Source organism: Eretmochelys imbricata, chromosome 3, assembly GCF_965152235.1.
Source record: "Eretmochelys imbricata isolate rEreImb1 chromosome 3, rEreImb1.hap1, whole genome shotgun sequence".
NCBI lineage: Eukaryota > Metazoa > Chordata > Testudines > Cheloniidae > Eretmochelys > Eretmochelys imbricata.
The window spans coordinates 97665533-97677908 of record NC_135574.1 but is presented as its reverse complement, the minus strand read 5'-3'; the positions used below and the strand labels follow the sequence as shown (position 1 = coordinate 97677908).

Here is a 12376-nt window from a genome sequence, read left to right as displayed (position 1 = left end):
TTTCAGAAAGTGCGAGGCATCTACCCTCTGAAATCCAGGCCCTGTTAAGGTATGCCAAGTGAGAGCCCCGAAGTAACTAGTTGCTTTTGAAAATCTTGGCTATTCTGCATAACTAAATTCAATTGTCATGCACAGATCCAAAGAGGCCCATATTTTTGTCTGCACCTTCCTCACGACACCACAGGAACTCTCTAAAAGCAGCAAAAGCAAAAAAACAAAACAGTTTCATTTTACATCTCCAGAGAGAGTTTGTGGTTTCTGAAAAGCACAAATGTAAAACTGTATTTTGTGCTCCAAAATAAATGTGATTTGTTTTTCCAGCTTCAGATATGTTTAACATTACACAAAATCCTTTCCATGTGGACAGATGACTAGTTAGTGCCTCAAGGTACCAAACCAAATAACTCCCTGTTTTAGGTTGAGTTCTGGAGAAAGACCTCCTCTTTCCTATTACATTTGGTACCAGCTGCAACCAACATAAGCAGCACTTTGTTTAGCCTAAATTGGCACATGCCCAAGCACCAGGCAGTATAAACTTAGCCGTGTCATTTGATGCCCATTCTTGTGGTATTGCTCAACCTACTCTTGCCCCCCACTACTCCTTGAGCTGCCACAGTGGGAGGAAGTGGCGATCATAGTAAAGAAGAGAAGCGCCTCCCTCACCTCTCCTCCCCACGCCTCCCTCCAGCAACAGAAATTTTCTGAGAGAAGTCCCAGACTCGGTTCCTGTGAGTACCATGGCGGGCTTCCCAGAAGTTGCTGGCCTTTAGACACCAAATGCATGTGCTGCCTTAACACAGACCATGGCATCAAACCTGACAAAATTCATCCATTCCCTGGATCCAAGAACCCTCCCCAGGGTCCTCCAAATCCAGTCAGGCATCTACTTCCAAGGTGAGTTGCAGACTTTTCATGGGGTGGGGTTCATGGATTCTGTGCTGTTCCCTCACTCTAGAGAGAGGAGATGCTGGGGAACGGGGGAGGATGGGGAAGGATGATAGCAGCTTGGACCTTTCCAGGGAAAGGAGACACCCCTGTGAAAAGAGAAGTGAAGTTGTAGATGACTTTGGGAGGCTGGCTTGGCTAGGGGTACATTCAGTTACATGTAGGCATATAGGAGACGAGATTTGGAACAGGGCACTTAACACTCCTCCAGTCCTGGACCATTACTGGGAGTGCCATAAGTGCCAGGGTATACTTAATCCTGCCTCAGCGTAGGGGAATGCACCAGATGGCTTCTTGAGATCCCTTCCAGTCCAACATTTCTGTGAGTGCTTAGCGCTAATATAAAGCCTTCAAACAAAGGATCTCAAGTCACTTCACAAAGGTTAATTGATTAAGCCTCACATCTCTCTTGTGAGATAGGCAAGTAATAATACCCCTTTTTATGCACCAGAGCACTGAGGCAGGGATTAAGAGGTAGGAGGTGCCTCTCTTGAGGCAAGAAGAAGAAAAGCCACAAACGTGGTTCTGGACCTGTAGATCCTTTAGATGTGCTATGATATAAATGTATCATTGTGATTCTGACATTAACGTCATAGTGGTGATTTTTTGCTGGGTTTTCCCCAAGTATTTGTACTAGGTATTCATGGCTTTCCTACTCTTGGGGCTTGTTACTCCACAAAATCCTGATGAAAGGACTGAACTAGCTCCCAAGGGCTTGCACTGGAAGGCAAAAGTCTCGACTGCATATTCTGCATTCATTGAGTGCATGGGCTCTCTTAGGGCTTGTCTACACTGGCAACGTTAAAGCACTGTCATGGCAGCATTTTAACGCGGCTTTGTAATCATGGCACAGCGCTGGGAGAGACCTACCAGCGCTCTAAAAACCCCACCTCCACGAGGGGCATAGCTACCAGCACTAAGAGCATGACTACTGGTGCCCAGTGCTGGTGCACTGTCTATACTGGCTCGTTACATCGCTGAAACTTGCAACACTCAGGGGTGCATTTTTTTCACACCCCTGAGCGAGAAAAGTGTAAAGCTGTAAAGTGCCAGTGTAGACAAGCGTTTGTCTGGAAATTCCATGAGACGAAGCAGTCAAGAATGTAACAAGTCAGAGAAGGGAATGCTTCCCTTCCCTTCCCTTCCCTTAGGGTTAAATTCACTGCAGCAGAGGTCCAGGAAAGTCCTTCACTCCACATCAGTCTGTCGTGTTGCAGTGCACAGGAGGGGGTGAGGGTGGAGTTGTCACAAACCCGTGTTAGCTAGGAAGAAATCTCAGATATGCCGCAGTGGAAGAGGCTTTTGGGGAATCAGCTGGAGCAGGGGTTATAATATCTGTGCGTATGCAGATCCAAAAGCCCTAAAGTCCTGCAAAGGGTGGCAAGAGATTATATGAGCAGTGGCTGGGTAGAGACTGAGCTGCAGTCTCAGAGCCTGCCTGTTGGAGTCTGATGAATTCCAACCTACCAATATGCAAGAAGTTTCCTTATTGGAGGGGAGAAGAGGGAAGGGGTGAATTTCAACTTTAGGGCAAAAAGTTCAGTTATAATCATGGTCTATTGCATGGCATCTTCTCAAATGCTCCTATTTTGACTGATCTAAAACAAAAACACAAAAGTGCTTCCTCCACCTGACAGTTTATTGGGCCTAGAAAATGGCATTCTGGGAAATTAACTCACCTAAAAGTGTCAAAGTCTTCTAAAAATATTATTTTTTCACACTCTACTATAAAATATGACCCCATTCATTGGCAGCTAAAGCTCTGCATTGAAAAATCCTTTGTCTCTGGGCTGAGAACCTGTGACGCAAGTTCCACGCTAAGATTAATTAAAATCTTGAAAAGAGGGTTTCCATTTGAGCTGGAAAACCCAGCGGAGTGGAATCTGTAAATTGAAAGCAAAGCTCCTTAAGAGGAGCAAAGTGAGTAGTGGTGGCAACTATGTAATTCACTGGAAAATTAGCATGGTTCCTGCCTGGGCCTGCCCCTGGGGAAACCCACATGATGCGGGCTGAAGGCCATTCCATGAGGTTTTACCTTGTGGTCTTTCTAACCTCTTAGTCCCTCTGGGAGGAGAGTGTTATTAGCTGACAAGGCCACAGCCTCAAAACACCACAGACGCTGGGGAGCTGCAGAGAGTGGAAGCTGCTTCCCGACAGATGCAGAGATCTCTGCACACAAGACTAGACTTACGGTGCTGCTCTCTTTCTGGGCTCATGAACTGTGCTCCCATATTACTCAGAACTCTCCTCTCCAACAGCAGTGCAGGCGCAGAGTATAAGGAAATGCTGGGATTGGCAACACTTGCTTACATGCAGCTATCTCCTTCTTTTGGAAGAGATCACGGTGTCATAAGCAGGTGCTCCCTGACTTCTCCTTCCCACAACCCGACCCGTCTTCTGAAATACCCTGGAGCCCCCAAACTCTGGTGCTTAGGCAGGGATGACACCACAGGATTGGAGGAAAATGGGCACCCATATTATAATAAGTGGACCTGATTCTGTAACATGCTCAGCTTCCTCAACTCCTCTGACTAAAATGGAAGTTCAGGGTGCTCTGCACCTTTAAGGTTTGAATTCACTGAATCAAAAGGTGGAAAAGACCCTCCTTGATCATCTAATCTAGTTCCTTGAAAGTGCAGGATTAATAAACTCCACTGCCCTTTTCACTTTCTAATACTCACTCCCCTCCATACCACATAGTGGAAGAGAGCCCACGGCCCAGCATGTCTATTATGCCTTATACTGCATTCTCTGAAGTGAGATGGCAGCCTTAAAGAGAGTCTGATATGTAACGGTTGTCGTACTGGTAAGCATGAGGGTAGACCACTGTATACAATGTGAATTTCCAAATGGACAACAGTTCTTTGGTTCCTTACTGGATTTTTGCCCCAGAAGTCCGCACGATCTCTCTTACTGCATTCAATTATACTAGTGATCACAGCATGGCTACTGTGGTAGATTATGGATTTATTACTAATATTGCGAAGAACAAATGAGAGTGGGTATGTACAGATTTTAGTAGCTATGATCCTGTTGTGAAGGGGCAAGAGGCAGTTGAGTGCTGTTCAGCTTAGCTTTTCTGGGGCCTTTCATTTACTGTATTGTGGTTTTGAGGGATTCTTAGTACGTTATTCGTACTATAGCTAGAAAAAACTGATGGTCAGTAAAGGAGAGGATTCACTTCGGGCTTCTCTACATGCACTGTGCTGCAGCTGTGGGTGCTTTAGTGAAGATGCCACTACGCCAATGGGAGAGCTTCTGTCCGTGTCATGAATCCACCGCTGCGAGAGGCAGTAGCTGCGTCAATGGGAGAAGCTATACCAAGGATTAGATCGGTATAACTAGGTCACTCTGGAGTGTGGATTTTTCACACTCCTGAGCAACGCAGTTATATCGATGTAAGTTTGTAGTGTAGACCTGGCCTCAAAGAGTATGACAAGAAATCATGGGGAATATTTGAAATTCATCAACTGGGGGGAAAAATAAACCTATGAAGGAGAGTTTACAGCAGAGAGGAAAAATATTTCCAGCGGTTGGGTTTGTGTCACAGCAGCACCAGGTATATTGTCCAAAAAAGAATGTAGGATTTTCTGATGCCATTTTGAACAGCCATGTAGAATGAAATATGAAGTGAACAAGAATCATTTAAATCCAGTCCTGAGGGGTGTGCTCAAAGATGTAGCAAAGGAAGGGGCAGATTGTGGCCACGAAGCCTTCCGCTGCAGTGTGGAGGGGGTAATATGGAGACAACAGGGCTTGATTCTCCACTGCCTTTGTGCCTTTTGGAGCAGTGGATATGAAGTGCTGCTGAATAAGAATTCTCCACTCACTCTCACTGGAGGTGGCATTCTCCATACACTTCAGCCAGCATGAAAGCACTGCACAAGTCTGGACCTGTGAATCAGCCCCAGTGTCCTTGAGGCAGACTCGATGCCCTTGGGAGTGCAGAGAGAGCAAACTGTTACTCCATCCTCTGAGAGGATGAAGCAGGTGCTTCTTGCACGTGGGAAGCCTGTTTTACTGGCTGTTGCAGAGATAGAGGGCAGGGCAAGGACTGGGAATGCATTTGTCTCTGGCCAGAAGAGGCCATTTGGAAGAGGGAAGGCTCCCAGAGGCCTCTGCTTTGCATTCCCACATAACGCTGAGCACATTCTGGTCCCTAGCTTTTAGGCACAATCTTGCCAGATGGATATTTGCACAGGGCTGAGCATTGACAGTATGATCAGCCCTGTACAAAACTGAACATGAAAACAGCCCTTGCCTCAAACAGCTTTAGAATCACCACAGTCAGGCTTAATAACAACCCTTTGATGTTACAAGTTGATTTCCATCCATCAAAACCAAGTATTTTACCAAAAAAAGGGGAAATATCTTTATCTCCAGTTTTGAGCTGGGAAAACGGAGGCTGGATCATACAGCGTACTTCAGTTCAGTGTTTGTGCTATCATACTTCACTGCCCTAGTCTTAACTTTCAGTGCTACAAACACTGGATAGTTGAACCACTGAAGGAAATGAGAACGAAGGAGTAAGCCAATTATAATAGCGAGCCAGAGGCTATTTAGACACAAATATCTTGGTGATCAGCATGGATGAGAAAGGAACTACAGGACAGTCTGAAATACATGGCTGTTTAATAGTTCATTTTAATATGTTATTAAAACAGTTGAACTACTGAAACTCCATTGGAAATTGATTTTATTTATTACATGTCTGTCTTTGAATATTTCAGTAAATATTGATGTTCAGTGAGCTATAATATGGCCATTGACTTTACTGATAGGATGGCAAGTAGGAGCTTTCACTTTTATGTTGAAAAATTATGTATGTTTTAATTTTGGTATAATTATTTTATGCATAATTGAATTTAATTTTTTGTGGGCTTAATTTAACCAATGTCAAGGCAGTAAAATGTGTCAGACTTTTATCCTGAAAAACATAGAGTTGTCCAGGATGGCTCCTTCCTATTTTTGATACCTAAACGTGCTCCCCAATGCACCCTTAACACGCAGTGATTCTTCAACAGTATATTGGCCTTCATCTTCCTCTAAGCGGGAGTGGGAATTTTGCAAGTTTTCTTCTAATTCTTCCATTTGTCTTTGGGCTGGATTTGCCCCCTGCTCCCTACGTGCACATGTCAGTGATGTGGGGTTTGGCCTTCTCAAAACTGCAGATCTCTGGGGATTTGCCGGAGGAAAGTGACCACTTTATGGACACTCCTTGACTTCTCGCTATGACTGGCCCCAGGAACAACAGGTCTACCGCATGATCATGGTACCAGGGGCTCTCCTGATAATGGTTGCCCCCTGGAAACCTAGCAGGCGTAATTTATGCAGCTTTGCCCTATATATTTGCAGTGGGAAGAGGAATCCTGAGGGCCGGAAGCCTCATCCCCAGAGGCTTGGTTGGAACAGAATTGAGGGAGCACACCACAAATGTAACACTACAAGTTCCACAGTCCCCTACAGCTGGGAACTGCAAGTGTAGGTTCCCTGCACTCTTGGAAGTTGTGGGGAAATGAAGTGTCTTGTGGGAGTTCCCCACACAGATACTGCACCTCTTTCCCCCCGTCCCCCATGCGTGCACACATACGGAGCTAATGCTTTTAGAGCAAGGTGCTGTGTGGTTATGAGACTGCTCAGCACTTTCAGGCTCTTTATTAGTGGTGATCCAGAAGGTTACTCCATACCCTCTTAACAGCGATATCTAGGACCCCAGTACAAAGCAAGGCACTTAAGTATCAGCCTAATTTTTTAAGCCTGTGAGTAGCTTCATTTTAAAGATTTTAGGTGATCCATAGAGCAACGCCCCCAAACATGCCTGGGCTCATCACTCCTGCTGCTTCTCCTTCATCTCTGTATATACGCCTGTTGGCTGCCTGCACATTTTCACTTTCAGTTTTGCTGCTGCTGTTCCTGGTAAACGCCCTCTTCCAGAGCCTGTGGTGCTCATGAGCTCTTCCCAGAGCCCTGCATGAGAGTGATGCAACTGACCATCAACAAAACCGTGAAACTGACGGCATCGTGTTCTGCCAAATTCAAAACCAGCAAATAAGCAAACTGACTCAAACAGTGGAGAACTTTTATTTAAGGTCTTATTTGTCTGTGAAATCTAGCAGGGGTTACTTGTAGCAATAGTAGGTAGAAAATGATCAGATGGAAATGTTATTTTTCAGGTTGATGGTAACCCTTTAAGGCAACATGGAGTGGACCAATCCTACTTGCGTTACAAATGTGAAAAGCCAGATGAATCAATGCATGAGTAGAGTTGGCCAAATATGTCAGCAATAAAATGTGGAAATAACATAAATAGGATGTCTATTCGTGGCTGTTAAAGAAATATTTTTGTTTTTTAAATATAACTCCAATGTAAACAAAGCCAGAAAAACGTTGATGAAAATAATTAAGGTTGTAGGATTTAAAGTGGGGGAGTGTGCATTTTTTAACAATGGCCCGGGCGTCTACTGAGTTGAATGCTCAGTTGTATCTGTGCCAAAAAAACAAAACAAAACAAAAATCCTTGCATGTTTTCAACATAAGGAAAGAAATTGCTGACATTTTCTATACAATGTTTACCCTGGCAAATTTGTTTCATTTGAGTACGTAGATAAATGACAAATTTGTCAATGGAACCTGAGATTTCTCTCCCTTGCGAGTCCACTCCTAAAAGGCTCCAAGCACTCTCAACTCCTCTTGATTCAGCCTGTGGGAGGAAAAAGGTTCCAGAGGAACAGCAGAGAGTAACTATTCACTTAGAGGTGTGGATTTTCTGGTGTGATCTGTATTCACGAGACTGCTTGTAAATTTTCTCTGCCTACCATTATAAACTCTGCTCTCCCGTGTTCAGGCAGATTTTAAAGCAAATTTTGTTTACAATAAGATTCTGCAAGGAAAGCATGTTTCCGTAGTTAGGTTCTGAATGATAGTAACATCTCACATTTGTGAGTCAAATCTTGCCCACTTTGCTCATGTCATTGACTTCAATGGGAGGCTTATCCAAATAAGGTGAGTAGGATTTAACCCTCGGCAGCTCCCTTCAGAAAGTTGTGAGGAACAATACAATTTAAGCTCTAGGGGCTAGAACTGTCCCCTCTTGCAGGAGAACCCACATGAGAAGATCCTGGGGGCAGAAAATCTCCTGGAGGAACTCCACAGGGAGATCCTCTCTGCATCATTCTGTGGATTGGGTGGGGGTTGGGGGTTGACCTCTTCATTCATTAAATAGTCTATAGGGCTCAATCAGGTACTCTGCCAATCTCTAGGGTCATCCATATCAAGGTCCTGAATTTCTGCAGCTGCCCTGGATTCCCTCTATCGCCAGCTATATTGTTCCAGCCAGTATGGTACTAATGGAATCCCTCCAGCTGTGGCTGCCCCTGGAACTCATAGGATGAGTGGCTGAGGCTCTGTGGAAAGGATAATAAAGGTCAGGCGTTGTTACCTTTTTCTGCTGATCTTTATTGGGCCAGAGAGGAGATTGTGCAAGGTACTTAAGCACGTGCCTAACTATGGGCTTGATCCTGCAAGGCGCCGAATGCTCTGGCCTGATCCAGCAGAGAAAAATATGCTTGATTTTAAGCAGCTCCATTAAACTCTGAGTAGTTGCATTGATGCTTATAATTAAGCAAGTGCTAAAGTGCGTTGCAGTATCCAACCACTTTATTAATGACCTTCGCACAAAAAGCAGGAGGGTGCTAATGAAATTTATTTCTGATACAAGGATGTCAGTACAGATGAGGATTGGAATATTACATGGGAAGATCTGGATGACCTTGAAGTCTGGAGTGACAGAAACGGGATGAAATTCAATAGTACAATGTGCCAGGTCATGCACTTAGGCTCTAGTAATAAAAATTTTAGCTGCAAGCTGGGGTCTCAGCAGTTTCAATTGACAGAGGAGGAGAGAGACCTGCCTATGTGGGTCAATCACACGATTATGTTGAGGCACCAATGTAATGCAGCCATTAAGAAGGCAAATGTGATCCTAGGATTTGTCAGGTGAGGCATTTCCAGTAGAGATAGAGAACTGTTAATGCCATTATACAAGGCACTGGTAGGAACTCACTGGGAATACTGTGTACAATTCTGGTCACCCATATTCAAGAAAGATTAATTTAAACTGGAACAGGTGCAGAGAACAGCTATTAGGATGATCAGGGGAATGGAGGGCCTATTTTATGAGAGGAGACTGGAAGAGCTTGCCTTGCTTAGCTTAGCAAAGAGAAAGCTCAGAGAGGATATGATTACTTGCTATAAATATATTGGGGAAGGAAATACCCCAATAGGAGAAGGAGAGTGCAGAGTTATTTAAGCTAAAGGACAATGCTGGCCCAAAAAAAAATGGTCATGAACAAACTGGGAAGAGAAATTAGAAGGGAGGGATCAGGAAGGAATTTCCACTGCGACCCAAATGTGTTCTGGGAGGATTTTTAACCTCCTTCCTCTGAAGCATCAGGAATGGTCACAGCTGAAGATGGGCCAGAGCATTCTCTCTTTCAGGTGTTTGGCTGGCTCGTTGTTGCTCGTATGCCCACTGATTATCATATGTGGGGGCAGGAAGGAATTTCCTCCCATGTCCGGTTGACAGTGATGTTGCGTTTTTTTGCCTTCCTCTGTGGGTGAGGATCACTTGCCAGGATTATCTGGGTACATCTCATTTAATCATTTGTCTGCCATAGCGGGGGCCTTGAACAAGGGTGTGCCTCCATCCCTCCTATTCTCTGCCTGTGGCACATAATGATCTATTCTCCTGTAGGCTGTAATACTTTGGTCTCCTTTTGGTTGTTGAATTAAGCATGCAGGTGCTGGGTGGTGTTGGTGGCCTGTGACATGCAGGAAGTCAGACTAGATGATCTAGTGGTCCCTTCTGGCCTTAAACTCTGCGGCTCTACAAGCACATGGATAGTTCTATTAATTTTTAATGGGACTACACTCATGCTTAAAGTTAGACCTTGATTCAGCAAGTCACTTTTGTGGATTCTCCCTTGGTCCACTCAGTCCTCCCCTTATACCATGCTGTCCAGGTGGTCCAGAGGAAGGGAATAGGAATATTGTCATGGGGTGAATAGACTGCCTTTATGCAGTCTGTCCTGGAGGGGGGTCTCCTCCTTGCTCAGAACTGGGGAGAGAAGCAATCTCATCATATAGATGCTTTAAAAAATCAAACAGTTACAACTGCTGTGGCTAAAGTTCTATTGAAAGAGCTCTCACCAAAGGCCAAGCGACATTGCTGGTAGGCAGTTGTGTAACTTCGTTGCAGAAATTCTAACTCTCAGAAGTAAAAATAACAAAAGCTCAAAAATGTTGCATTTGGAGCTGTGGTTTTGGTTGCTCTTTCCTATAACATGGGTGCAGTGTGCATCAAAGGCATGCTGCTGCATGCAAAGTGTAAGCCCTCCAAATAAAAAGAGTCATCAATCCATCAGGAAAGGAATAAATCAGAAACTGCCGAAGTGGTTTTTAGAGAATTCCATTATGATAGAAATGGCTTAAAGCACTTGGCATTTAAAATTTCACTATATGTAGAAACATAGATCTGCTTCTTTTGTTTTCTAATGGTTTGGTGCTTGCAGAATCAGCCCCTCCTCAGCCAGGGTGGTTAATAGATGGGTGCATGAATGTGTGAGGCCATCTTTACAAATAGAGCTTCTGCTGCAGCTTCGTTCAGACTGGCTGACTCAATGCAATCATTTATTAATAAGGACGCTTTAGAAAGGTCCTATCAAAGCGCACAGTGTGTTGCTTTGGGAGGAGGAAATGTGCCGCATGACAGAAAGCATGACTGTAATGCACTGGAAGTGAAATTCACCACACAGGGCAGGAGCCATAGAAAACCCTGCCAAATAGTGATTTTTGCTGTGTATGGAGAACATAAGGGTGGAGTGGATGCGCCGACGGTCTCTGCAGCACCCTCTGAATGCAGTGGTGCTGGGCTTCATGCTCTAGGTAGATGAAAATAAGCATGGAGGTTAGGAGAGAGGTGAGGTAAAATAGCTAGGAAAGACAAGATTAGCTCACATTGGGGGTTCACAGAGTTTGCAGCTCCGATTACAGCCTGGGATGGGAGTAGAGGCTATAGAGGAGCTGCAGGGCTATTCTAGGCCTCATTGGCTAGCTTGGGGATGAATTCTGTCCTCTACCTATACTTCCCCACACAAAGATAGTTTACCTGGGCTTAGTGGGACATTGGCTGAATTTCATACTGGACATGTGACTGAGAAAAGATAATGCCTCTACTGGTGGAGATGTATGACCATGTTTACCTACTCGCTTAGCCAGAAGTATAAGACTGCTGAAAAAAGTTTATAAGCCAAAATGAAAACCTTAAAATAGATTTCAAATTAAAACTTTTTGCTAAACCCCACCAACAGACAGCCCCCATTAAGAATGGATTTTGTTTTACTGACACTGTGTAGAGATATTTTGTTCACTTTTCTCCTACAGGAGCCTGTAGCAGCTTTGATGAAAACAGTGATTTGAGCTGACCATGTCACACCACAAGGCAGTCTATTGTCATTCTAGCTGAGCAGGTATTCCAGAGAGAGGGTCAGAGGCGGATTATCGATTGGTGGGGCCCTGGGCCAGAGCAAGTGGGGGCCGTTCCCCACCCCTACCGCCTGCCGTCCTCCCCCCAGCCCCTGACACCCCAGTGCTTCCTGCATGCTCTGGAACAGCTGATGGCAGCGGGCAGGAGGCACTGGGAGGGAGGGGGAGGGGTTGACCAGCAGGGCCGCTGGCAGGTGGGAGTGCTGGGGGGAGGGGAAGGTGCTAGCTGTTGGTGGGTGCTAAGCTTCCACTAATTTTTTTCCGTGGGTGCTCCATGCCTATGGTCAGGTAGGTAGCTAGTGCACAGTGTAATAGTAGGGGAAAGGAAATTTGGGAAACGACAGCAGGGAAAATCCCTATTCTTACAAAACATGCCAGGGAATCTTTAACATCCGTGCAAAAAGGCCAAGACCGTCTCTCCTCCCTCACCTCAAACCTCCTTTCAGAGAGATCCCACACCACCAGCTGCATGGAATTCAGTTAATCAGTGGAGGCTGTTTGGAGGAGAGAGGCTGAATTTGACCCGCTAGGACTTCCAGCCTATGGGTCCAGAGATTCAATATCTGATGTTTGGGATAGTAGATTGCACTCTGTGCTGATCTTTGTAGGAGAAAGAACAAACAAATCAGAGATGTTAAGAAACCTGCTATGTACTTGACAATATGGTCCAGTAGAAATAGCCCTGAAGTGGGAATCAGGAAACCTGGGTTTTAGTCCGAGCTCTCTTACAGACCTACTGGGTGACCGTGGGCAAGTCAGGTTACCTCTTTGTGTTTCGATTTTTCTGTTTGTAAAATGCGAGTAACGATAATGGCTTCCTTCATAAAGTGCTTTGAAGTGAATAGATGAAAAAAGTGATGTAAGAACTAATTATTATTAATTGACTTAA

The 12376-nt window shown here is 44.8% G+C and overlaps 1 protein-coding gene across 1 annotated transcript in view; it reads left to right on the top strand.

The window, feature by feature from the left end:
• Window positions 1-803: 803 nt before the first annotated feature.
• THEMIS (thymocyte selection associated) overlaps window positions 804-12376 on the top strand; it is a 109898-nt gene continuing 98325 nt past the window's right edge. The window contains exon 1 of the mRNA XM_077811737.1: window positions 804-894. Coding sequence (XP_077667863.1) covers window positions 804-894 — 91 coding nt within the window. The remainder of the gene's footprint in view (window positions 895-12376) is intronic.